This window comes from Eschrichtius robustus, chromosome 18 (assembly GCF_028021215.1).
Source record: "Eschrichtius robustus isolate mEscRob2 chromosome 18, mEscRob2.pri, whole genome shotgun sequence".
NCBI lineage: Eukaryota > Metazoa > Chordata > Mammalia > Artiodactyla > Eschrichtiidae > Eschrichtius > Eschrichtius robustus.
The window spans coordinates 14890230-14915357 of NC_090841.1; the positions used below are offsets into that span (position 1 = coordinate 14890230).

At 41.2% G+C, this 25128-nt stretch overlaps 1 protein-coding gene across 3 annotated transcripts in view; it reads right to left on the minus strand.

Annotated features, from left to right (window-relative positions):
• Positions 1-777: 777 nt before the first annotated feature.
• LHFPL6 (LHFPL tetraspan subfamily member 6) overlaps positions 778-25128 on the minus strand; it is a 280940-nt gene continuing 256589 nt past the window's right edge. For all 3 annotated transcript variants that reach the window (XM_068526740.1, XM_068526741.1, XM_068526739.1), the window contains one exon: positions 778-1897. In XM_068526740.1, the coding sequence (XP_068382841.1) occupies positions 1779-1897 (119 nt within the window). In that variant the 3' untranslated portion in view covers positions 778-1778. The remainder of the gene's footprint in view (positions 1898-25128) is intronic.

Genomic DNA, 25128 nt, shown 5'->3' on the forward strand with positions numbered 1-25128 from the left:
GTGCATAGAATGAATAGAAAATATAGTTACATGTGTAAATAGCCAGAATGTTCAATTTCCAAATATGAGAAGTATATAGTTTAGAAACTAATTGAAATGGAAGTTTTAAGGATTTGATGCTTACTCAGCATCACCTAATAAAAGAATGTATCCATTATCCAATCTTTGCTTTTGAAAGAGTTGGTTCTGTTAGGGGGTTGTGAAAGGGTCCAAATCTTTCTCTCTAGTCAAGGCTTTATGCTGGTAACAGGAGTGTGAAAGAATCTTCCTCAATGGCCAAGATCCCTGAAAGAACAGAGGTATGAAACTGCCCTTGGCACAGAAGCACCGAAGAAATGCAGCGCCTTGTAGAAAGTGGAGAAGCAGCACGTCACTGTCAGCTTGTGACCACTCTGTCATCACCCATGGAGACTGAACCGTGACCTGGTTTTCATTGCCTTCAACCACTTCTAAATATTGTCCATATTCTCAAACTTCATCCAAAGTAGACTTGAAATTCTTCTCTTGTAAGGATTGGATCATGATTGAAGTGCAATGAACAGGCAGTTAGAATTCTGGTTGCAAAGAATTTAAGTTGAAAGCAGGAATTATGTCTTACTCACCTGTAATAACTTGTGTGCCGAGAGTAACTCCTGGTTGGATGACTAGTGGGTGAATGAATAGGAGGCCTAAAAATGAAATGGAAAATTTACGGGACAGCTGGAGTTGAAAGGCTACCTTTAGGAAATTAAAGAAGCAAACCCCATAACTGAATTAACACTCTATGACACACTGAGCTACTGATCAAAGAGAGAATTTATTCACAGAGCTTTTCAAATACAAACAAAATAGCACGTTTTTATTTTTTACAAAATGAATATTGGAATAAATGTGGTACAGCACAGTACAATAATGGACGAAAGAAAACAAGATCTAGTGACTGGAAAATGTCTCTCATTACTCTCACATCTTCAACTGAATTCTCTCCTACAGTGGACAGAAAGTTGCCCCTTTACTTCGTAAGAATACCATAGCAGAAGCTACTCAGAGAAATATTGCATATTTTTTGAATAATATTGAAATACAAAGGCTTAATTCTAAAGATCTGCATAAACACTGAAAACATGTTGAGGGCATCAAGAGTTTATGCAGAGTATACAAAATACTGATAAGAGTGGCTTATTGGTCCATTTATTAGGTTTAATGTATACTTTATAAAGTGATAATACTGTATTTTAAATGTGTATTAAAAAGAAAACAGAGGAGTAATGCACTGCTAAACCTCTCATACAGACTGTGCAACAATTTAAATGTCTGTGTATGGGCATGTGTGTGGATGCATACGTCTGTAGGTGCTCGTGTGCTTTCAGAAGTGCCATGACTTACCGGGAACGTCTGTGCGTTACCCTGCTTCCCAACCTAATACTGTTTCTACTAGCCCTTTTGATTCTCTGAGTCATCATCCTTAAAAAAAAAAACCTTGTTTGCATATATAGATCTGTTTTGTGTATGTGTGTGTTCTACATCAACAATACTCTGTGGAATAGAAACACCCAACACCCTGCAATATTTTTAGCCTTTGGTCCATTTTTCTCTATCATTCCATGCTCTACATTTCTTTCACAAATCTTGCACAACCCTCCCACATGGTATAATGTTTTTAATTCCATTGGGTTTCATTTCATTAGTGTTGTATGGTTTAGAACCACTATTCCACCTTTTGAGAATAGCTGGATGCTTCAGTCCCTCCCAGCCCCTTCAGCCCATCTTCTCCTCTGTTTGCTCTTGGTGGCTCCATCTCAGTATGGGTACTGTTTCTGTTTCTTGCCTGAGAAGCAAGCCAGCCATGTGCATAGCAGCATGGCGGTGGCAGCACCTGCTCCCGTGCAGTAGTAGGCCCAACCGATTTCACACTTACCTAGGGACACAAGAGAAGGAGAGAAAGCAGGCACAGATCAGGATGATTTTACAGGAGGTTCTGTTATTTCTCCCAGGGTGTGTGTTCCTGGTGTACCAAAGTGAAACTGAAATACTCATTAGAAATGTGACACTCACTCAAATGGAATGATAACAAGGGCTGAAACTTATCCCATGATGGAAGAAAGCCGGAATAGTTGTGTGCATTTCAGAAGGACCTCAAGGCCTATGTCTCCTGCTAGCTAGTGACAGAAACCTTTTCTCCCCAACTGCAATGCTCGCTCCCGTGGCTGAAGAAAAGGAGGAATAACAGCAATCAGGATAGGAGAGATGAAGGTATTAGTTCTGATTTAAATCACCCAAACTCATCTGCATGATGAGGTACCTTAGAAAAAAATTCAAAATATAGGTAAGTCCTAAATATAGATACAGTTTCTGCAAAAGGGCCACTCTAAGGAGGAGATCCCTTTGAAGAATAATGCTAAAGTGAAAGAATCTACAAAAAAACTCCTGGAACTACTAAGTGACAACAGAAATGTTGCAGGATACAAGGGTAATATATAAAATTCAATTGCTTCCTATATACCAGTAATGAACAAGTGGAATTTGAAATTAAAAACACAATATTATTTATATTAGCATCACGCAAAATGAAATAAGTAAAAATCTGACAAAATAGTACAAGGTCTTTATGAGGAAAACTATAAAACTGATGAATGAAATCAAAGAACTAAATAAATGAAGAGATATTCCATGTTCATGGATAGGAAGGCTCAATATTGTCAAGATGTCAGTTCCTCCCAATGTGATCTACAGATTCAATGTAATTCTAATCAAAATTCCAGAAAGTTATTTTGTGGGTATCAGCAAACTTATTCTAAAGTTTATATGGAGAAACAAAAGACCCAGAATAACCAACACAGTATCGAAGGAGAAGAACAAAGTTAGAGGACTGACACTACCTGAAATCAGGACTTACTATAAATCTCCAGTAGTCAAGACAGTGTGATATTGGTGAAAAAATAGACAAATAGACCAAGGCAACAGAATAGAGAGCCCAGAAGCAGACCCACATAAATATAGTTAACTGATATCTAACAAAGGAACAAAGGCAGTACAATGAAGCAAAGACAGTATTTTCAATAAATGGTGCTGGAACAACTGGACATCCACATGCAAAAAAAGGAAATTGGACACAGACCTTACACCCTTCACAAAAATCAACTAAAAATGGAGCACAGGCTGAAATGTAAAACGTACAACTATGAAAATCCTAGAAGATAACATAAGGGAAAATCTAGATGACCTTGGGTATGGTAATGACTCTAGATATAACACAATCCATGAAAGAACTAGCTGATAAGCTGAACTTTATTAAAATTAAAAAAACCTGCTGCTCTGTGACAAACAGTGTCAAGAGAATGAAAAAACAAACCGCAGACTGAGAGAAAAATGTGCAAAAGACACATCTGATAAAGGACTGTTATCCAAAATATACAAACACTTAAAACTCAACAATAAGAAAACAAACCTGATTAAAAAATGGGCCAAACAGCTCAGACCACAGACACCTTACCAAAGAAGATATACAGATGCAGATAAGCATATGAAAAGACACTCCACATCATGTCATCAGGGAAATGCAAATTAAAATGACAATGATATGCCACTACATACCTATTAGAATGGCCAAAATCTGGAACATGGACACCACCAAATGTTGGTGAGGATGTGGAGAAACAGGAACTCTCATACATTGGTGGTAAGAATGTGAAATGTTACAACCATTTTAGAAGACAGTATGGTGGTTTCTTAGAAAACTAAACATACTCTTACCATACAATCCAGCAGTTGCATTCCTTGGTGTTTACCTAAAGGAGCTGAAAACCTGTGTCCACACAAACATCTGCACCTGGATATTTACAGCAGCTTTATCCATAATTGCCAAAACTTTGAAGCAATGGAGGTGCCTTTCAGAGTCAGGACTCAAATCTGGGTTCCAGGTTCTAAGAATAAGAAGTCACTGACCCAAAATATCCTACTTGAATTAGTGGAATAGGTTTCCGCATTCATTAATCTTTTTATTAAAACAACATTCAAGTTATTCTTTTTGCATGTACAGTAAGGAAGTCCTCTATATCTCTCATTCAACATTGTCTTTCCTGCCCTAATTGAATCCCCTTTTTAGTCAGTCTTAAGAAAATCAGAAATCAGACAATGCTCCAACAACAACCATTTTCTCCCTTTTCTTTTGTTTTTGTTTATCCATTACATTAGCTAAAACACATACAACCAGATGCTTGGATTTCACAGTCATTGAACATATAAACCATAGTTTGAAAACCATATCTTTTTTTTACATGTCAGTCATTTTTACCTTGTTCATTAATAACTTCTTTATTGAAAACTACAAAGACTGTCAGGTGTAGCATGCAACTTGACTTCCTATCTTCACTGAAGTCTACTGAAGCGGTAGTTAGCATGTGCCCCATTTACAGATAAGAAGGTGAGGTGAGGCAAAGCTTGAGTCATTGGCTTGTAGTCGCCATAAGTCAATAGTAACAAAATTAGACCAAGAGCCTCCACATCTTAAAAGTACTCTAGGGCACTACCTATGTACCAGACAATAGGATATGTTCAGCCTTCAACTTTGATTTCTCCCTCTCCATATCCAATAATAAATAATAACAATTAAGAAACAGCAAACACAGATTGATTACTATTTGCTCTGAATTGTAGAAGAGCTTTCGTGGAGTAAATATTAATACATTTAATCCTCATAAGAACACGATGTGGTAGGTACCTGAGTATCATCCCCACCATTCGCATGGGGACACTAAGGCCAAGGAAAGTTCAGTAACCTGCCCAAGGACTCACCTGTATAGTAAGAGGCGAGTCCTTTGCGTCTCTCTCCACAATTTATTCTGTGTGCCTACACTCCTCAAGTGCCTACAGCAACCCCCGGCAGTCTTACCTGCTGTCATTGCTTTCCTGTCTCCCTGCTTTTATTTATAGTATCATCAACAGCAAAGAGGGTAGCTATCTTTTCAAAAATCAATCATGTTAAGTCGCTCTCTTACTTAAAATCCTTTAATGATTTCTCCAACATGCAATCTCCTTCCAAAGGCCTGTGAGCCCCTGAATGAGCTGGCATCTGCCTACTTCTCAGACCTCATGACCATCTTCCCTCTTGTCTTCTTTCTGGCCATACTGGCTGTCTTCTCTGGACCACATCAGGCTTGTTGGTGGCTCCAGTGCTTCTCACTGATTATTCCTTCCACCCAGAAAATTCAACTTCCAGATCATTAGAGAGCTGGAGCTTTCTCAGATGGAATCTACCTGCCCCCCTCAACTTGTCTCATCAAAGTCACTCTATTCCTTCACCTCACTTTATTGCCTTTGTAGCACTTGCCATGGTTTGTAAATATTGTGTGCGCATGTGTTTAACTTCAGTCTATCCCACTAGAATGAAAGTTTCAATTTGGGGAGACCTTTGTATATTTTGTTCCCTACTGTACCCCTACAACAGTGCCTGGCTCACAGTAGGCACTCAGTAAATAAATACTGAATGAAAGACAAGGTAAAAGAAAGAGAGAAAGAAAGGAAACAAAGTAGGCAGATAGCTAGTCTTTCAAAAATAAAGTATGGGATTTTAAGAGTAACTCCAGTCTTATTTGACACAGAACTTCCGGAGAGAAGTTCCCAAACCGACTGTGCATTTATAGCTTTGTACAGAGTGTGTTCAATTTAAAAGGACAATAGATCCTGAAAGAGCACATCTCCACCCCAGGCTGGGTCTCACTGGCACAACGACCTCCATTAATACTGACAGATAGAATCAGTCTTTTCAAGGGTAACAGAGTCTCCTTCATGGACCAGATTTTCTGATAACCATAGGCTAATGTGGCTGTGAGTCTTGGGAATAATCTCCATTTTGAATTATTCTTTAGCTGGACTAAACAAATCTAGGAGGGAGAATTAATAGGTAGCTAAGAGATGGCAGGTGGTTTAGAACCAAAAAGTCAGCAAAATCTGTGGTCAGTCCATTCAGTATAAGGCTCGTAACACAGAACACAATCAGTTGTTCATTAATAACAAGGTGTTGATCTTCCATGACCTAACATGAAAAGTGGAATACATAATTCTTTATTAATTATTGGACACTCACTCAAGAAAAAGTAGTTGGTGAGGCTATTTAAGAATAGTGTATGTAACAGTAGCCACGTGTGTTAAATAAAGATTAAAAAAAAAAAAAGCTACTAAAGCATTGACTATCAGAGAACCCAGGAAAGACAGTATAACTTTTTCTCTCCTCTAGAAAAGTCAATAAAATAGCGTAAGTTTAAATCTTAGGGGCTCTGAACTGGCAGGGTTGCTGTAGCAGATGGTGTAGATGCTCCCCCAATTCCTTTGGATCCCTCTGCTGGTTCTGGGCTCTCATCCATCAGTTACTGATTGCACTTTGCTCCTAACAGCTTATACTTGCAACCCTCTTCAGAGGACCCGTGAGGTGGGGGGCCACTTTGCTCCAACTCTCAGAAAGTTGAAGTACCCCTGGCGGGACCGGTAGCCAATGACGGGCTGGTGCAGGAGTCTGAAAGCCCTCCTTCTTGCCTCCAGGTGGGACAAACTCTGCTGTGGCATGAATGTTCCAGAGCTCATAAGGTTCCAGACTGAGGCTGGGACCTCACCTGAAACTGCACCCTTGCTTCGCGTCTACGCTTTCACTAGCTTGCTTTCCCTCTTCCTACTGGTTTCTCCTCGGCTCATTTCCTTGATCCCTTGGACAGGAATCCTCATCTCAGGGTCTCGGCTCTGGGGAACCCGATTTCAGAGAAGAGCAAATGAACACAGTCTTTGTTGTTTTTCTTTAACATGATAAGGGTCTGTGAAGTTTCTTCAGTTGTTAGAGGCTCAACCCACCCACCTACCCACCCAAGGCCTGCCATCCCCTGAAAGAACCAGAGCCAGGACAGAGCCTTCAGCCCGTCCTCCCTATGCTACCATCTTCCCGGGGCCAATCCAACTCCTTGCCTTGATACGTGTGTATGTGTCATTTCTAATGACTGTTATGTTTCTGGAGCCTTTCTTGTTTGTGTCATAAAACATGCAGTCAACTCAGCAGACCAACTGTCCATCACATGAAAATGGAAAGGTAGGACACCAAATAAAGGTACTTAAAGGTAGAAAATGTTTGAGGATGTTACACAATCTTGCTGCTAATTACACACACGTGCTAGTTTGTGTGATTTATACATTTTGTGGTTTAAATTTAGCAACTGGCTAAGATCCAAAATGAGCAACTAATGATCAGTGTGATTTAAAAGAAAATTATTCCTCTATTTCAGATATGAAGACTTTGGTTTGCTAAGTAATTGATAAAGTAAATCATTATTAAATCAATAAGGATTTATTCTGGTATTTTGGATTATACAGAAATATGGCCACCCCATCAATCTAACTTCAAAAAAATATACAAAAGCATACACCACACACACACATATCTTCTGAGAAACAAAAAATGGTCAAGATCAGTGTAGTAAGATCAAGATGTGTCAATAAAATTTAGGCAAATCTAAAGAAACACTAAGTCATCCATCCCCTGATTCTTGATTCCCTTCTTCCCACCCTCTCTCTCTCCTTCAATTCTTTCATAAATTCAACAAATTTAAAAAAAAATTTTATTGGAGTATAGTTGATTTACAATGTTGTGTTAGTTTCAGGTGTACAGCAAAGTGAATCAGTTATACATATATCCACTCTTTTTTTTTTTTTTTTTAGGATTCTTTTCCCATGTAGGCCATTACAGAGTACTGAGTAGAGTTCCCTGTGCTCTACAGCAGATTATTATTAGTTATCTATTTTATATAAAGTAGTGTGTATATGTCAGTCCCAATCTCCCACAACAAATTTTTTTTTTTTTTTTAAAGTCCTTCAATCAGTTATTTATTTATTTATGGCTGTGTTGGGTCTTCGTTTCTGTGCGAGGGCTTCCTCTAATTGCGGCAGGGGGGGGCCACTCTTCATCGCGGTGCGCGGGCCTCTCACTATCGCGGCCTCTCTTGTTGCGGAGCACGGGCTCCAGACGCGCAGGCTCAGTAGCTGTGGCTCACGGGCCCAGTTGCTCCATGGCATGTGGGATCTTCCCAGACCAGGGCTCGAACCCGCGTCCCCTGCATTAGCAGGCAGATTCTCAACCACTGCGCCACCAGGGAAGCCCAACAAATATTTTTTAACCGCCCACTCCAACTAGGAAGCACTGGATGCTAGGGATGTACTCTGGAAAAAGATAAATACAGCCCCTGCCATCAAGGAGCCATCGTCTAGTCAAGGGCGTATTAAACAATAATTACTTAAGATATTTAAATAATGATAATTGTTGTGGTGGCCCCCAAGCTGTAAGCTTATTCAGCTTTCTGCTTTCCGGAGAACTGCTTGTCTCTTTCTTGGTATGCACTCCTGACGCTGCGGTATTGAGCGTAAAAAAGGAAAATGGCTTGCGGCCAGTTTCGTTCCAGGTGCCTGCTCTGGATCTAAGAGCCCCTGGTTGTTCCCCAGAAGAAGGACGTGCTGCCCTGAGGGGGAAGTCTGTATCTCCAAAGAATGGCCCATAAGGCATGCTGACGCATAGATAGTGGCGCATAGATAGTGGCGCATAGATAGTGGCGACAGAATTATGTGGAAATACGAGGTTTGCTGATTTGTTGTCTGGTATTCGTTCCGTACTAAACCTATATATACATTCATGCTCTTTGAATAAACTTGCCTTGCAACCATCAGTTGTCTTGGCCCTTCTGACCCCATACTGGTGCTTTTCAGTTCCTTACCCCTCACCGCCAGGAACTTCTTAGCTTTCTGCAGCCGGTCTGCGGCAAATTGTGATATGTGCCTTGAAGAAAAAACATCCAGGATGCTAAGACAGCAAATCACAAGGACTTTTATACAGTGAGGTCCGTGAAGGACAGCCTTAAATTAGAAGTGAAATTTAAGCTGAGACCTGGCAGATGAGCAGGGGCTAGCCAAGCCGGAATGTGGGAGGCCAGGGAAGAGTGTATTTGCACCAGGGGGATGGGAAATGTAACGGAGAAACGTAAGCAGATTTGGGTCTCGTTATAAAGTACCGTTCAAATAAGAGATGGATGCCACTGTGCATGTAAGCAAGAGATGGGGTTGGGTGTGACCACCTCCAGAGTTTGAGAGCTGGAAGCCTGAAGACTTCCTCTTCAAATGTTCATCTACACTGGTGTATAGACATGTGAGACAGTCAACACCCATCGGTAAGTCTTGAGCACCTACTCTTTGTGTTGCAATGTTACAGGAGACCAACGAGGGAACAAGACAGATAGCATCTTTGGTTTTACAAAGCTTATGTTCTAGTAAGGCCGATTCTTGAGTATCACTCACATCAGCTGCATTATTTTGAAACCATTCCTTGTATATTTTACACACGTCTGTTAGAAATTCAGTTAACAAAATTAACTAGATATAAAAGGGAATTTTTTTCATGAAACTATAAATGTAAATGTACCTCGAATTTCTTCAAAGGAGAAGAAAGATTTTTCTTCTTCCTGAGCATGATTCCTTCCATTGTTAAAACCCACACGCTCAATAATGAGAAATTAGCACTGTGTTTTACAGTAATAGGAGAAAAAGTCTTTCTGAGTACATTAGGCTATTAGGAAAGAGCAGATGTTTAAGTTAATATGTTTTAAACCTTACTGTAGTCCATGAGTAGTAACGGAACCAAAGGAAACCAGGAAATACGGGACCATTCTTCCCTGGCCTCTCACTTCCCCTGTCGTGGCAAAAAACTCTTGTTATTTTAATGCAAACCGAAAGCATTTTGCTAGAGGGCAAGTTTTGTCTGTGATCCTTTCAGGAAATTAGAGAAGCAAATCTGCCAAACTTTCTCTTTTGCTCTCTGTAATGCTCCATCAAACAGGACTCCAAGCACACGGGGTTGGCAAACTGCTGCTTTCAACGACGGGGAATGCCACTCTTGACAGATAAAATAGAGGTTACTGGGACAGAAAGCAGCAAACCACAGCCACCTGCAAAATCAATGGGAAAAGGTTCTGTGGCTGCATTCCAGGGCAGCCCCAGGGAGAAGATGGGTGGGAGAGGTGTGGTTGATTCTTCAGGGTGCCTCAAACAAGTTTTTAGTGCATCTTCTGTTAGTAACAGAGACAGAAGAAAAGGTACAAAGAACCCAGCTTTACTACAAATAACAGTGAAATTCCAGGGATCAGTTCATCTTTTGAGGACATTGATTGTATTCATTCACTCATTTGATTACTCTTTCAGAGCCCACCGTGTGACTGCCTGTCTCATTCCTGTATCCCAAAGCTCAGTACAATGATGCCTGGACCACAGCAGACAATTGATACAGATTTGTGGTGTGAATGGCTATCAGACACTACACCTGTGCTGAGAACAGAGATCTGAAAGTATTAATTATATAATAGCTGTCATGGACAGCCTGTGAGCCAGGTGTTGAACAATTTAGAAGTGGCATCTCATTTAACCATTTTTGCCTATGATGCTTTCCAGAAATTAGAGAAGCAAATCTGTTTATACTTTCCCAACATCATTCCCATTTTGAAGATGAAGACACTGAGTTAACATGCAAGATAAGTCACTGGCCCAGTATCTCAAATAAATGATGAAGCTTGAACTTGAACTTGAGTCAGTTCCAAAACTTTTTCGTGTGCTCAGATATGTTTTAGGAAGATCTGTATCACATTTTCCCCATTTGTCTCTGCTAGAACTTACGTGCCACAAAGAAATAAGATATATTTTGAGTGAAGGAAGTCAGAAAGAGAAAAACAAATATCGTACATTAATGCATATATGTGGAACCTAGAAAAATGGTACAGATGAACCGGTCTGCAGGGCAGAAATAGAGACCCAGATGTAGAGAACAAACGTATGGACACGAAGGGGGGAAACTGATAGGGGGTGGTGGTGGTGGGATGAATTGGGAGACTGGGATTGACATATATACACTAATATGTATAAAATAGATAACTAATAAGAACCTGCTGTATAAAAAGTAAATAAAATTCAAAAATTCAAAAAAAAAAAAAGATATATTTTGCATCTTTGAATTTACCAGTCTCCTTAGAAGACTCCATACACCCGTGTCTACCTTGCACAATTCTAGTTATTAAATACCTGCAAGACTTGGCTCTCCCAATTTCAGGGCCAATGAAACCAAACTGGCACTCTCTTGGCAATCCCATCCCCCTAGAGGATGTGAGGCAGTGGGGTCCAATAAACTTGCTTGATCAAACTCAGATAACTGATTTTTCCTGGGTGATACCTGGCTATGGGCACGCCCTCAAACTGGATGTTTCTGACCTGCCCCCGCTGAGAAAGGGCTCGAGGCCCTGGGCGCCCTCCAGCCTGTAAACCCCTGGCCATCGAGCCATCCTCATACCCAGAGACTTTGCCACAGCGCCTCCTGCTGTCACAGTGATGCTCATTTAAGCACACAACAGGGTCCCTCAGGTAGTCCTGCCCTGTGACTGACGCTGTCCAACACAAACTTCCCCGTGTCTTCGACCTTCCCCGTGCTCTGCATTTGAACCTGAGCCGTGCCCGTTCCCAGCTCACTTCTTTCCTCACTGGGTCACTGCTGAGTTCCCAGCCTTGTGGCCACAGGTGCCTGAGTCCAGATATAAGCTGACTGCCTTCATTCATCAGGCAGAATATCTTTCATCTGTGATATTTAGTTTTTCAGCATGTAAAGATATCAATGCAAAGTTTGTGTAGAGAAGAAGCAGGCATGTCAGATTTCATCCCTTTTGCTGTACAAATAATGAAGGCAGAAAGGTGGAGGGATCTGTAGAGAAAAAAACTTTTGTATTCTTAAATACCATGGGTGGAAGTCTCTTCTTGAGTAAATTCCTTCCTACCTCTTCATATTCAGACCATCTTGTCTGCCCTGTGCATTAGAACCAAGAACAAAAGAATCCGTAGTGGGACCAATTCCTTTTGTCCTTTTGGGAAGTTACTGAACAGAGGTGTTGCTAGTGAGAAACAACAACAACAGGTTTTCAACATTTGACCTAAAACATAGAAAAGCTTTAATTCAAACTTTTAATGGAACAAGGAGTTAAAATGACACCTGTGTCTGAAAAGAGAAGAGTGGAACTCAAACTTGATCGCTGCGCAAACAATGTAGAAGTGAAAAGGCTGAGGGAAGATAGTTTGTGAGATGGGGCTCATTTTAAAGCTCTTTGCCTGTTTCTGTCTGTTTAGGAATAGAAGCATAAACTCACACTGCTGACCAGGGTCGTCCTGGACACAACCTCAGGGCACCATTTATACTGTACTCCCTGAGATGGACTCTAGGAGGTACTGTCCACAAGCAGATCTCAGTAACGGGGCCCCCATGGGTGCTTCCCAAGAGTAGATAGTATGGAGGTACGTGCAATGGTAGAACCCCCCCAAAGACTGAGCACTGAGTCTGTGCAGAGTGTCCCAGGCAGAGGAGGCCACCTTCACGCCTCCTGTTTCCAGAGTGCGGCACAGTGGACAGACCCAGCATTTCTCCTCAAGAACTGCTGCTCTGGACTCTCATGAGTGAGGCTGACTGTATCTTCTACCTCTCCTGCCCCTTCGCTCCCAGGTTTAGGGGACTGGACAGTTGGATTTGAACTCTGCTGGGAGTTGAATGGTACCTTTTCCCCCCAAACACATAGTACAGCTCAGTGTATAAGGGTCTAGCTTGAAGCACTGGACCCACTTCTACAAATAGACTCTTAAAAGACTCTCCACCTTCTTTGTCTGCCCTACTTGCTCCACGGAGGTATCCAGGAATGTAAAGAGTTAGCATATAACGCATCATGTGTCCACTGGTAAGAGCTGACACACTCAAGCTATGGCATTTGTAAGTACTCTCCATAACCTGCATGTCCAAGGGAGCAGGGATTTACCCTCTGGAAAAGATAAGATATGTTTCTGCAAAGCGCTCCTAACAGCACTATGTCTAAGGAGATATGTTACAGTCAGTTTTGATAGGGCTGGCAGACGAGTACGTGACGGGTAATGACTGCTGTGCAAGCACTGCACTCAAATATGAGTTCATGTTACATGGGTCTCAGGTTTTAGGGGGAAAAAAACCTGCTGAATTACACATTAATTCTATTCTATTCAGTGGCATAAATTTCTCTTCTGGATTCCCACAAAGATTTTGTTAAAGAGCCATAATTTTAATTTGCTCTGTTGTGTCTCTCTTGCCCCTATAGACGTGTTTTTAGCTCCACCTTTAGGGTAAGGAGCTGAGAAATAAAGAAAAAAAGAGTTCTCCCAGGTACTATTTACCATCTCCCATGGAAAGAGCGCTAGCCATCATCAACTTAGGGATTTACTAGAAAGTACCTATCCGAGGTCCCACACTTACACAGCTGCTCAAATTCACGAAAAGGCAGGACATCCAGAACAGCAGCTGGACTTGATATAAGGTTCAGCTGTTCTGACCCCAAACTATACATCAGGGGAGAAAAGACATTATGATTTATTATTATCACTTTTATTTTTATTATTAATACTTTCTGGAATCTTAAGTTCTAATATCAGAGTGTAGATTTGGACAGCAAGCTTTTTAAAAAAACTTTTTGAGCATCTGGAGATTTAAAATACTACTTTACGTTTGTTATTTTCTGAAAATGGAAAACCATGAAGTAGAAATAAAGTCCAGAACAAACAATATCTGTTATGAGAAAAATGAATTCCATCTCTCTCATGCATAATTTTATAATCACACTTATCAATCAGTAGATTAAAGTATTGTATCAATGTTAATTTCCTAATTTTGATAACTTTACTACTACATAAAAGAATGTAATTTTAAGGAATTATTCACTTAAGTGTCTAGGCATGGGGGCATCCTGTCTGAGGGAGAGATAATGGAGCAGGACAGAGGGGGAGAAGGACAAAGCAAATATGATGATACTTAACATGAAGGGAATCTGGGTGCAGAGTATATGAGAAGTTTTTGTACTATTTTTGCAACTTTTCTATAAATCTGAAATCATTTCAAAACCAAAACGAAATAAATATAAAAGTTCATATAGGTAGATGTATACACAAATATATATGTGCACGCACACATATACATATATATACATATACAGATGGTCCCTGACTTATGATGGTTTGACTTACAATATTTTGACTCTATGATAGTATGAAAGCAATACACATTCAGTAGAAACCGTACTTTGAATTTTGCGTTTGGTCTTTGCCAGGGGCTAGTGATGTGCAGTCGGATCCCCGTTCTTGATGCTGGGCAGTGAGCACAGCTGCCAGTCAGCCAGGTGATCACGAGGGTGAACAACCGATATACTTACAACCACTCTGTTTTTCACTATCAGTACGGTATTCAATAAATTGCATGAGATATTCAACACTTTATTATAAAGTGTTTTATGTTAGATGTTTTCCCCCAGCTGTAGGCTGTTAAGTGTTCTGAGCACGTTAAAGTAGGCTAGGCTAAGCTCTGATGTTAGGTAGGTTAGGTGCATTAAATCCATTTTCAACTCAGGGTATTTTCAACTTACGATGGGTTTATTGGGATGTAATCCCATCATAGGTTGAGGATCTGCATACAATACCAGTGGGAGGGAAGTTCCCTGGCGGTCCAGTGATTAGGACTCCGCACTTCACTGCTGTGGGCCCGGGGTTCAATCCCGGGTCGGGGAACTAATATCCTGCAAGCTGTGTTGCGTGGCCAAAAATAAATAAATTAATTAATTAAAATAAAACCAGTGGGAGACTTTTATACTTGTAAGTACAGAGAGCAAGAACTCAATACGTTGGTAAAATATGGCATGCAACATGAGAAATATGCATAATGACAATTTTTGTTGTGTAATTAAAACATGACAGCCAATGAAACAAACAGCCTGTGGATTTAATCCACCTAAATAAGGAGGATATTTTAGCATGAATCATGAAACGCTGTGAAACGGCAACTGGGAGGGATATGCGTGCAGGACACCCAGGAAACTGAGCGCGGGGCTCTGTCTTCTCCAGGATGTTCCCTGGGGGAGACCAGAGCGGCACGTGGGCACAGAGGACCGATTTTCCTCCACAAAATTCCTTGGGTCTGGGAAGATGTAGGGGTTATACACGCTTTCCTTCCTACCGAAGGAAAAGGGTTTTCCAACTGATGTATAGAAGGATTTCACACAAGCTAAGCGTGTGCTCCAAAAGCGAAAGACTATAGGGATTTTTAAGTGCAATCAAAGCTGTCCCCAGGCAGCTCCAGCTGTGGGTGCTTGAGGCAAGACAGAAAGGCGGGGGGGGGGGGGGGGGGGGGGGGGGAGGGGGGGGGCGGGGAATGAGGACTACAGTAAAGGGATTAAACCTGAACAGGACAGCGGCATTTTTTTTTTTTTTAAACATCTTTATTGAAGTATAATTGCCTTACAATGGTGTGCCGGTTTCTGCTTTATAACAAAGTGAATCAGTTATACATATACATATGTTCCCATATCTCTTCCCTCTTGCATCTCCCTCCCTCCCTCCCACCCTCCCCATCCCACCCCTCTAGGTGGTCACAAAGCACCGAGCTGATCTCCCTGTGCTATGCGGCTGCTTCCCACTAGCTATCTATTTTACATTTGGTAGTGTATATATGTCCGTGCCACTCTCTCACCCTGTCACATCTCACCCCTCCCCCTCCCCATATCCTCAAGTCCATCCTCTAGTAGGTCTGTGTCTTTATTCCCGTCTTGCCACTAGGTTCTTCTTGACCTTTTTTTTTTTTCCCCTTAGATGCCATATATATGTGTTAGCATACTGTATTTGTTTTTCTCTTTCTGACTTACTTCACTCTGTATGACAGACTCTAACTCCATCCACCTCATTACAAATACCTCCATTTCATTTCTTTTTATGGCTGAGTAATATTCCATTGTATATATGTGCCACATCTTCTTTATCCATTCATCTGTCGATGGACATTTAGGTTGCTTCCACGTCCTGGCTATTGTAAATAGAGCTGCAATGAACATTTTGGTACATGACTCTTTTTGAACTATGGTTTTCTCAGGGTATATGCCCAGTAGTGGGATTGCTGGGTCGTATGGTAGTTCTATTTGTAGTTTTTTCAGGAACCTCCATACTGTTCTCCATAGTGGCTGTATCAATTTACATTCCCACCAACAGTGACAGCGGCATTTTTACATTCAAGCCTCGTCAAGAGCCAGTGCATCAACCTCCATTTCTGTGTCCTTTTGACTTTATTCTTTCTTCACTCCTTCTGCCACCTAGCACATCATCAGAGATTTTAGAGTCAAAGGGATATTGGAAAAGGATCATCTAGATCAAGGGTTGGCAACCTTTTTCTCAAAAGGGCCAGAGAGTAAATAGTTTAGGTCAAAAGCAGTCAAGAGACACAGAGTAAACACATGAGCATAAATGTGTTCCGATAAAACTTTATTTAAAAAACAGGCAGAAGAGATTTGTCTCATAGTTTGTGGATTCTCGATCTAGGTCATCTGTATTTCACTGATGAGGACCCTGTGGCCCGGGAGACTAAAGTGACTTTCCCAGATCTTTTGAACGTGTTCTCTTCAGTAGGAGAGTCTTTCTCTTCGTTTATAATGGAACATTTCCCAGTTCCCAATCTAAAGCAGGGTGCTGATGCTGGGTTATTCTTAACCAAAAATCTAGTTCTATTTGAGTAATAAGTCTCTGCACTACACAATTACCTGCTTGCACATTTAAAGTTAATTTCACATAGCTAAAGCAATAATTACAAAGTTGTGAGGGGGAAAAAAGTAAAGCAACAACCTCTTTTAAGAGCAAACCAGTACATTTAGACATATGGACTTCATGTCCATTTAAGTAAATCACTAGTGTGAAAACAGCTCTAGATACAAAGGAGCAGGGTTAGATGAATGGATAAACAAAACGTGGTCCATCCACAATGGAATGTTATTTAGCCTTGAAAAGGAGTGAATGCTACAAGACGGATGAACCTTGAAGACATTATGCTAAGTGCAAGAAGCCAGACACAAGAGGACAAATATTATATGGTTCTACTTATATGAGGTACCTAGAAGAGGCAACTTCATAGAGACAGAAAGCAGCAGAGTGGTTACCAGGGGCTGGAGGTAGGAGATGATGGAGCGTTATTATTTAATGGGTATAGATGCTATTTGGGATGATGAAAAAGCTCTGGAAACAGATAGTGCTGATGGTTGCACAACATTGTGAGTGTACTTAATGCCACTGAATTGTATACTTTAAAATGATTAAAATGGTAAATGTCATGCTATATACATTTTACCACAATTTCACAAAAAAAGGAGCAGTGTTACGTGGGATAGAGAACAGAGCCGAGATGGGTCCGTCAGAGAAACTGGAAGCCCCGAGAACCAGAACTCCAGGTGACTTTGCTGGGCGTGGCTGCCTGGGAACCGATGCTTTGTCACTTCCGCTCACACCTGGGCTCCCAGGGCTCTCCCTTGTGAACCACACCAAACTTGCTCATTGCTTTCTTTCATGTCAGATCCATCCAGGGTCCTTCTTCCTAAAGTCTACACTAAATCGGGGCCCTGCATCATCTTATCCTGAAACCCCTGTCAGGATCACATAACCACGAAAATGGTGGCAGAGATGCCTTGCCTACACAGCATTCCCACAAGACAGAGGAATGGCAAGAGAAATTAACATACCCCGGTGCCTTCAGAAAAGTGATTAAATTTCAGTTTAAGTTCAGAAAAAGTAGGGTGAGTGGTGCAGCATCTGAATTCTCCTTGTGTTTTAAACTTAAAATCTATAAATTTAACCTTTAATTTTAAACAAGTTTGAAAGATGATAATTGAAGCATGTATATTCCTTATTATTAGATAAGATGGTCTTAGTATTGTGAAGTTACCTAATTCATACCACAGTGCCATTAGAAGTTAACTGTATTTATCTTTGTACATAGGGTACCATATGGCACACATATGACGAGATAAGTTTGTTACTATGAATATTTATATATAAAAAAAGAAAAAATCTGTTACATTCTCAATACTACGACTTTTTATATTTTGGAGATCCTGCACTACATTTTAGGAATATAAAAGAATAGAAAGGTAAAGAGACTATACTCGGTGGCATTGCTGTACCAATCAAAATAATAACACTAAAAAGTGTCTTTTCAGCCATGTCAGGTAATTCAAGGTTTTCTATATAATCTTTAGGAAGGCAAAACACTGAAAGTTCAGTGTGTTTTATATCTCGTCACTACATATTGGTGAACTGACCACATCTCTGACAGGCAGTGCACTAAGCAGGGACACAGATTATCTGCCATAGTCAGGGCTGGGTATTTTTCAATTTTCTCATCTTTGAAAAAAGAGCAACATATCCAGGTTCAGGGTTTTCGATATGACACATGCTGTGACATCATATCATCCTGTGGGTACGGTTATTCATTGACATTTCTTAAAGATGCCAAGATCTGTATCTGTGCCTAAGATCCCTCCCAGGAGCAGCATGTGAATTCTTATGATCACACCAATCAAATGGACCTCTGTTCCATGGCCCGGTGGATAGTTTTGTTACTATACATTTGCACGATTTACCCATGACGATGGTTCACGCTTTGTCCAGTCTGGCCAGCGGAGTCTCTGCTGGCGCGGTTGTTTATTAGTTCTTGCCCCTTAGCACCGGATCCACCCTAAAAGTTTCACTAGAGATAATGCCGTTGTTCAGATGATAAGGCACACACATTGGCTCCATATACAGAATGTGTACCGCTGGCCTTTGTGTTCATGCTGTGAACTGACACAGAATCCCAACTCCGTGTGGAGGTGGCTGAGATAACCAGCGGTGCCTTATTCAGTGCCTGGCGATAAAGATTATCCTTTGGTTTCTTTCTATAGCTGCCATTTATAAAGGCTGAAACTACCTGAAATTCAGCTCCTTTGACTCATGGACGGCCCCAAAGACAGTGTGAAAGGACCCAGGCTGTCTCTAATTGCTGCTTCCCAGTGTGGCCTGTGCCTGCCGCCAATCTTCCAACAATCCCACGAGCCAGTTTCCAGCCGGATGGCATTTTATCTACCCTCCCGTCTGCACCTGTCACGCTTTCATCGGCCACCGAGCAGCCTCTGAATATAGTCTCTGTATCCAGTGAAATGGAAATGTGTGGCCGCAAGGGCTGCTTTGATCTTGGGTGGCTGCCCTTGGTCCAAAAGGTTTCCTTGATGATCGCTCCTTGCTTGTAAGGTAGCTCTTGGGAACGGACTTAATCCAGTTTGGTCAAGCACAACCTTGAGACTCTGGTAAATTACAACACCCACTGAAGAAGCAAGAGGGATGGTAAGGCGTAGCTACTCTCCAACAACCTCATTTCCAAGTTATCATGAAAGCAAGTCTCGGACCACATCCTGCTACACATACCGACACTTATTAAACAAACACCAAAAAGCAGGCACAAATCAGCTCACTAAACTGTTCTGAGAGCTAGTTAAATCCTAGCTCCCTATCGTTTTAAGCGATTGGGCTACCATCTTGCATGAAAGAAACACTGGAGGCAAATGAAGCAAGGTCCAGGGAAGAATTCTGTTCCTTCCGGCAACAAATAACCAAAAATCCTCTGAACCAAAGACTAGAAACGGAGTCCTTAGGGAGGATCAAGCTTTGACTGCCATTCCTAAGGACACAATGGGCACAGCTGGAATGCTGTAGCAAAGCTGTTCTCATTGTTAAAAGTACTAAAATGCGTATCGCTGTACTGGTGCATAAACAGCCACTGCCCCAAGTTCTCCACATGCCCCACTGGCCCCTCGCTCCTCTGAGAACCCTAGGGAATCCTATGTCCCAGGAGTAAAAAAGCTAGTGCTTGGCCGAGCAGGGCCCCTTGGGGGCCTGCTCCAGCATTTGTTTTAGTTTGGATTAGTCAGGGCCCATGACATACTGGTTGTTAAATAGTTTAAATATCTTTCAGACTTACAATAATGGCTATATGCCTGGATGGCTGTTTAAATCCTTTCATGTAAGTACAGGGAGTATCTCTAGCTCTTCAAGCCAATCCATAATCTTGAACATCTTTAATTTCACCGATGACAGTCCATTTTTAACATTTATCATGCTAATAAAGTAGAACACCAATTCCACCATTAAAACACCAGTTTTAATAATAAAACACCAGTTCTACTATTAAAATCCATTTCTGACCATGGCTATACTAATAGTGAGGCTTCTGGTGTTGGTCGAGATATGGGTAATAGTAGCCTTGAGTTTCCACTCTGGATCCTGAACCTGAGCTGTGACCTCCTATAACTCACTCACACATCTCAGTCTGTCTATTCTAAAGTATTTTTAAACGAATGACAGGCATCGTAACAGTGGTCTTAAGAACTTTGAAGAATCTGAGATTTTATTCTACTCGTAAGCTAACAAGTTAGCCTGCCCCACTTTCATGGATGCTGGCGAAAGCTAGGAGACTTCTGGATTGGAGATGGAGGACTGGATTATTAGCCTCAGCACAGCAACCAGCATGAGCTTCACGTCTGGTGAAGAATCCATCCCACAGGGGCTGACGCAGTAAACTCAGTAAGTTTGTGTCACCGTGAAGGAATCCTAAGCTTACGGATCCCCAATTTTTTTTATAACAGGCTGCAAGCAAATCCACCCACACTTTGCCCCAGAGGGAGACATTATTATAGGGAACAATAAACAAAACCTGTCCTCTGCTCCAGCAGGAGTCATTGTCTTCCAAGGCTGCTCACTATACAAACATCTTTGAAAAGGCAGTTCAGAACAACGTGCTCCCCAGGCATGGTGGAGGACGGCCCACTAAAGAACCTGGCTAGGATTCTAAGTGGAAGCGTATTCCATTCCTTAGGAAGGTGGAACGCTCATTTTCACAGATACGATTTCAAATTAGAATTGGTGTATGGGAGTATTTATTTGCAATAATGCCTATTGCAAGTAGAGATGTTTCTCCCTATAACCTCCCTCTGACAAACACTTTGGTAGATAATGAAATCAAGTCAAAGGAACCCAATGGCTTTCCAGCTTCCTGGGGGAGATTTGAGGATTGTTGGGAGACTAGGTCTAGAATTCAGGCTTCTAAAGCTTTCCAGTGTCAGACTTCCAAATGCTGCTTACCACAGGCTCTGAGTCTTCATGTGCCAGGAATCCACTTGAATAATAAAGAAAAACTATGACTACTCTTTCCAGAAGAAAGCACACATGCGCAAGCATATAAACTCTGCACAGTTTTCAGTGGGGTAACAAATTCCCTGAAGCCTGTTGATGGATGGACTTTGGGCTTCTTGAATGGTCTGGAGACCTCAAGTTAAAACTCATCCCTAGAACAAGGGTTACTGTAACATTGAACTCAATTACCAGTGTCATCAAAACACCCAGCTGCTAACCCAAGCAGCTGACGTACTAAGATATCATGTAGCAGCTCTCCAAAGCATGACCCCAAATCAAGAGGTTGAAAAAAAACCCTGTCCAGAACATACAAAAATCAGTGCCTCAAAGATGCACAGTGCACAGAAACAGAGCTGAACTGTGTTTTTTTAAAGCACGCTTCTCAGATGATTTATGATGACTTGAGAAAGGACACAAATTAGAAGTAAAAGAATAGGAGAGAAAGGGGTAATTAAGAACTGCAATGAATAATCGCTGACAGGGTGACATAAAACTGTTGCAAAACAACTACAAAAAAAGCAGAAAGAACTCAAAGTTTTTCCCAGTCTTGGTTATTTAGTAAAAGGGCAAATCACTCAACAAATGTCCATGGCTCTTGGGGATGACTCCGCATGACAGCATAGCAGCTAATGATTTTTTTTTTTTTAAGTCTTGTTTATCTTTTATATATTCTGGCTAAAGCGATGGAAAAGTATATGATACATCCTCAGACTTTTTCAACATGACTAAAACAGGAAATGTGTTGGTGTTTCAGGCAGCAAGGAGGAACTGATATTTATTTGTACGTCTTCATGTGCAAAAGCATCTTTCACTACCCCCTTCAATCCTTTTAACAGGCAGGTGAAGCAGGTACTGTTATCTTCTTTTAGAGAATGAAGAACTGAAGTTCTGAGAGCTCAAATAACTTGCCCAGAATCAAACAGCTCTCGGGGAGTGAAACTGAGATTCAAATCCAGTCCATGTCTTTTCCTTTAAGAGGAACATTCATTTATCTGGAATAACTCATTTGTACAGAACTTTCTGAAAAGATCTGATAGATGAGTTTTACTCTACAAATTCTCTATATTAATTAGTTTTTGTCAACACTCTACCAGGTTAAAAATCAGGTGAAAAGTCAGATCAGCCCTTTGATTACTTTGTTACATTTTTGGTTTTATTCTAAAACCACTTTTGATGGATTATTAACCAATAATGCTTACCAATGACCCTTTCCTCACAGGAGACCCGTTAAGAGGTCTATCTTCTATTTCTATTACAGAACAAAGGCAAAAACACACAGGAAGGTCACTAACATAGGAGTTAACACAGTAATGTGAATTCTCAATTCTGGGGCAGAAATATTTCTCCCAGGATTAAGAGCCACAATATAAAGATTTGAAAGAACTCTCCTCTAACGTTCATATAGACACATCTCCCAGGAACATTAGTGAAAGGTCTTTCCTCAGTGTTACTATTCCCAACGAACAGACAATTAGATAAGAGGACGGTCTAAAACAAATCTGTGTGAACTCTCTCAACTGTAATCTCCTTGAGGGCAGGGAGCTGGTAGGAGGCTTCCCAAAGGGGTTGTATTATGTTATCAGAAGGAATTATCAGCTTGGGATGTTGGGGGTGGGCAGTAGATTCTTCTTTTTAATTAATAGATTTATCCCTAAATCCTTAACTATCAGAAACATTTAATAAATCTACATATTTATTCAAGATGATGTTCATATAGCCCATTTGTCTTAATTGCTCTTTCTCAGGGTCACTGTTAACGTAATCGATTAAACAAAGTTCATTCCTGAGAGACGATCTAAAACATCAAAACCCGTTAAATTTAGTGTTAGTGCATTTCTACCCCCAGATTAATATTCAAACGAAACATACTAGGAAATAGTAAAGCGCACATAATACAAAAGAATAACGAGAATGAACCAGTTCAATCTCCTAAACTTCCTTCAGTAAACTGAATCTAAAATGGCACACCACTCAGGCATATCATTTTCTGTTTTTACAAAAGGATAACATTGAAAAAACATGAAGAAGGATCTTTAAAAGACAGACTAACATATTCTTCCCAATAGTTTGGTGGCCATATCTTAATATTTCTTAACATCTCAGTATTAAGATACAGCCACCAAAATACTGGGAAGAATGATATTTCTCATTTCCTGCAGGTTTTCTAAGCACATTTCCTTTTTTCCACTAGCATTGAATTCCACTGCTGCAAATCGCTGCAAGCCACTTTAGGTTTTTAAAAGGCACTGATACAACAATGGGCAAGATCCTGCTCTAAAATAACCAGACCAAAAAAGACTTCAGGAAGAAAAGATTTAGAGCAATTTCTTTTTTCATCTACCAGGGCTTTTGGTTTTTTAAACTGTGACCCTGAACTTGATTACTTTCTAGGAGATGGTTAAGCCATTAGTCCCTTAGAGAGTAATGTCATGATTCTCACCAGGATATCAGTGGCCAAGTGGATACAGAAACATGATGGCAGCTGCCTTTTTAGTGGTCAAAAATGAGCCATAGGGTTTCTTCCTTTTTATCTTCTCTCTTCCTTCCTTTTCTCTCTCAGCCTCCCTCTCTCCCTTCTTTTAACCGTTTCGTAGACAGCAGATATGTGACGTGCAGGTAAGAATCATGTCTATCTAATTCATAATTTTATTCTAAGTATCTGGCACAATTTTTGGAACCTAGAATGTGCTTAATAAATATTTGTTGAATAAATAAATATGTCTATTAAATACTGCTATGAGCCAAACACTGAGATAGGCACCAAAGTTGCAAAAATCCTGTCCCATAGGAACCTGCAAAGATGTGTTTAGGGAAGCAGATAGAATTGGATCTATGATTATACAGAATGGGGTGCTTTTTCCTAAAGCAGGATCAGAGGCATTTACTCAGCTATAACTTAAAGTGGAAATGTTCATGCTCTAATGTTATTGTCATGGTCCCAGGAATGGGCGGGTTGAATTTATGCCCCTGAAATGAATTGATTCTTCTCCCTACTTTCTGAAATGAACACAGAAAATCCTTCATCTCCTGAAAATGAGGCCCCTAGGAAAGCTGAGTGACCAACAAAGCTGATTGTTTTTTCCTTGGAGACACTTTGCTCCGTCACTTCATCACCAGCCAAGTTGGACCTCCTCTGCCTGTGGCGGCTTCCCAGCATCCTTTCCAGCATCACCTTCTAGAATGTTCTCACGGGTCCCCCCAGGCCTACCAGTTTAGGTCTTGGTTTAACTCACAGCAGCTGCCCGGCTTCCCTCTGTCACCCTCCTGCACTAGAGCCGAGAGAAGGAATATAGGCTCATGCTGGACCTTCTAAGTGACTTCCAGCGATTAGCACTTAAGTGTCAAAAGTTTGGAACCGTTCCAGATAATAGCCATGGAGGAGGCGGGAAATCATCACTGCTTTAAAGACTTTACCTTTGGCTAAATCTCAATGCATATTCAACACCTTACCTCTAACCCGTCTCCCAAATAGCAGTCTCATAACGGGATCATCAATTACCTTTAAGCAATGACCAGAAACGCATCAAGTGTTAGCGGTCTCTTCCCAAACGGAGCAACAGATGCTGCCTGTTGCTCTTTGGGAGCGCCTAGCAGGCCAGCCCAGCTCCCGCACAGCTCAGACGGCTGCAGCCCCTGGGCAAAGCCTCCGCTTGGTCTGCATGAAGCAGCCTCAAAAGTCCACGTAAGTCACTGGAGTCTTCTCACTTCTGGCCAAAGGGATGCTTGTTTTATTCAATATCACAGAAGCTGAGAGCAGCTTCTCCTGCTATCGTCTGCAGAAGTAGAAGCTTCTATGTGGACATCAGGAAAACTGGGTCACTCAGCTTCAGAAACACCCACTAACGCCAAGCTTGAGAAAGCTCAAAAAAGAAATTTTCTACTTTCGTTCCCATTTTGGCCCACTGACCCCCCCCCCCATAGCTTGCCAATCATTTTTTTTTTCAAGTGCAGTTTGATTTGGGATGAGAGAAAACACGAGTCAGGAGTCAAAGAGCTCAAGGAGACGTATCCAAAGAGATGTGCAATGGTCGTTGCTCAGATCAGAGGAGAAGAGAT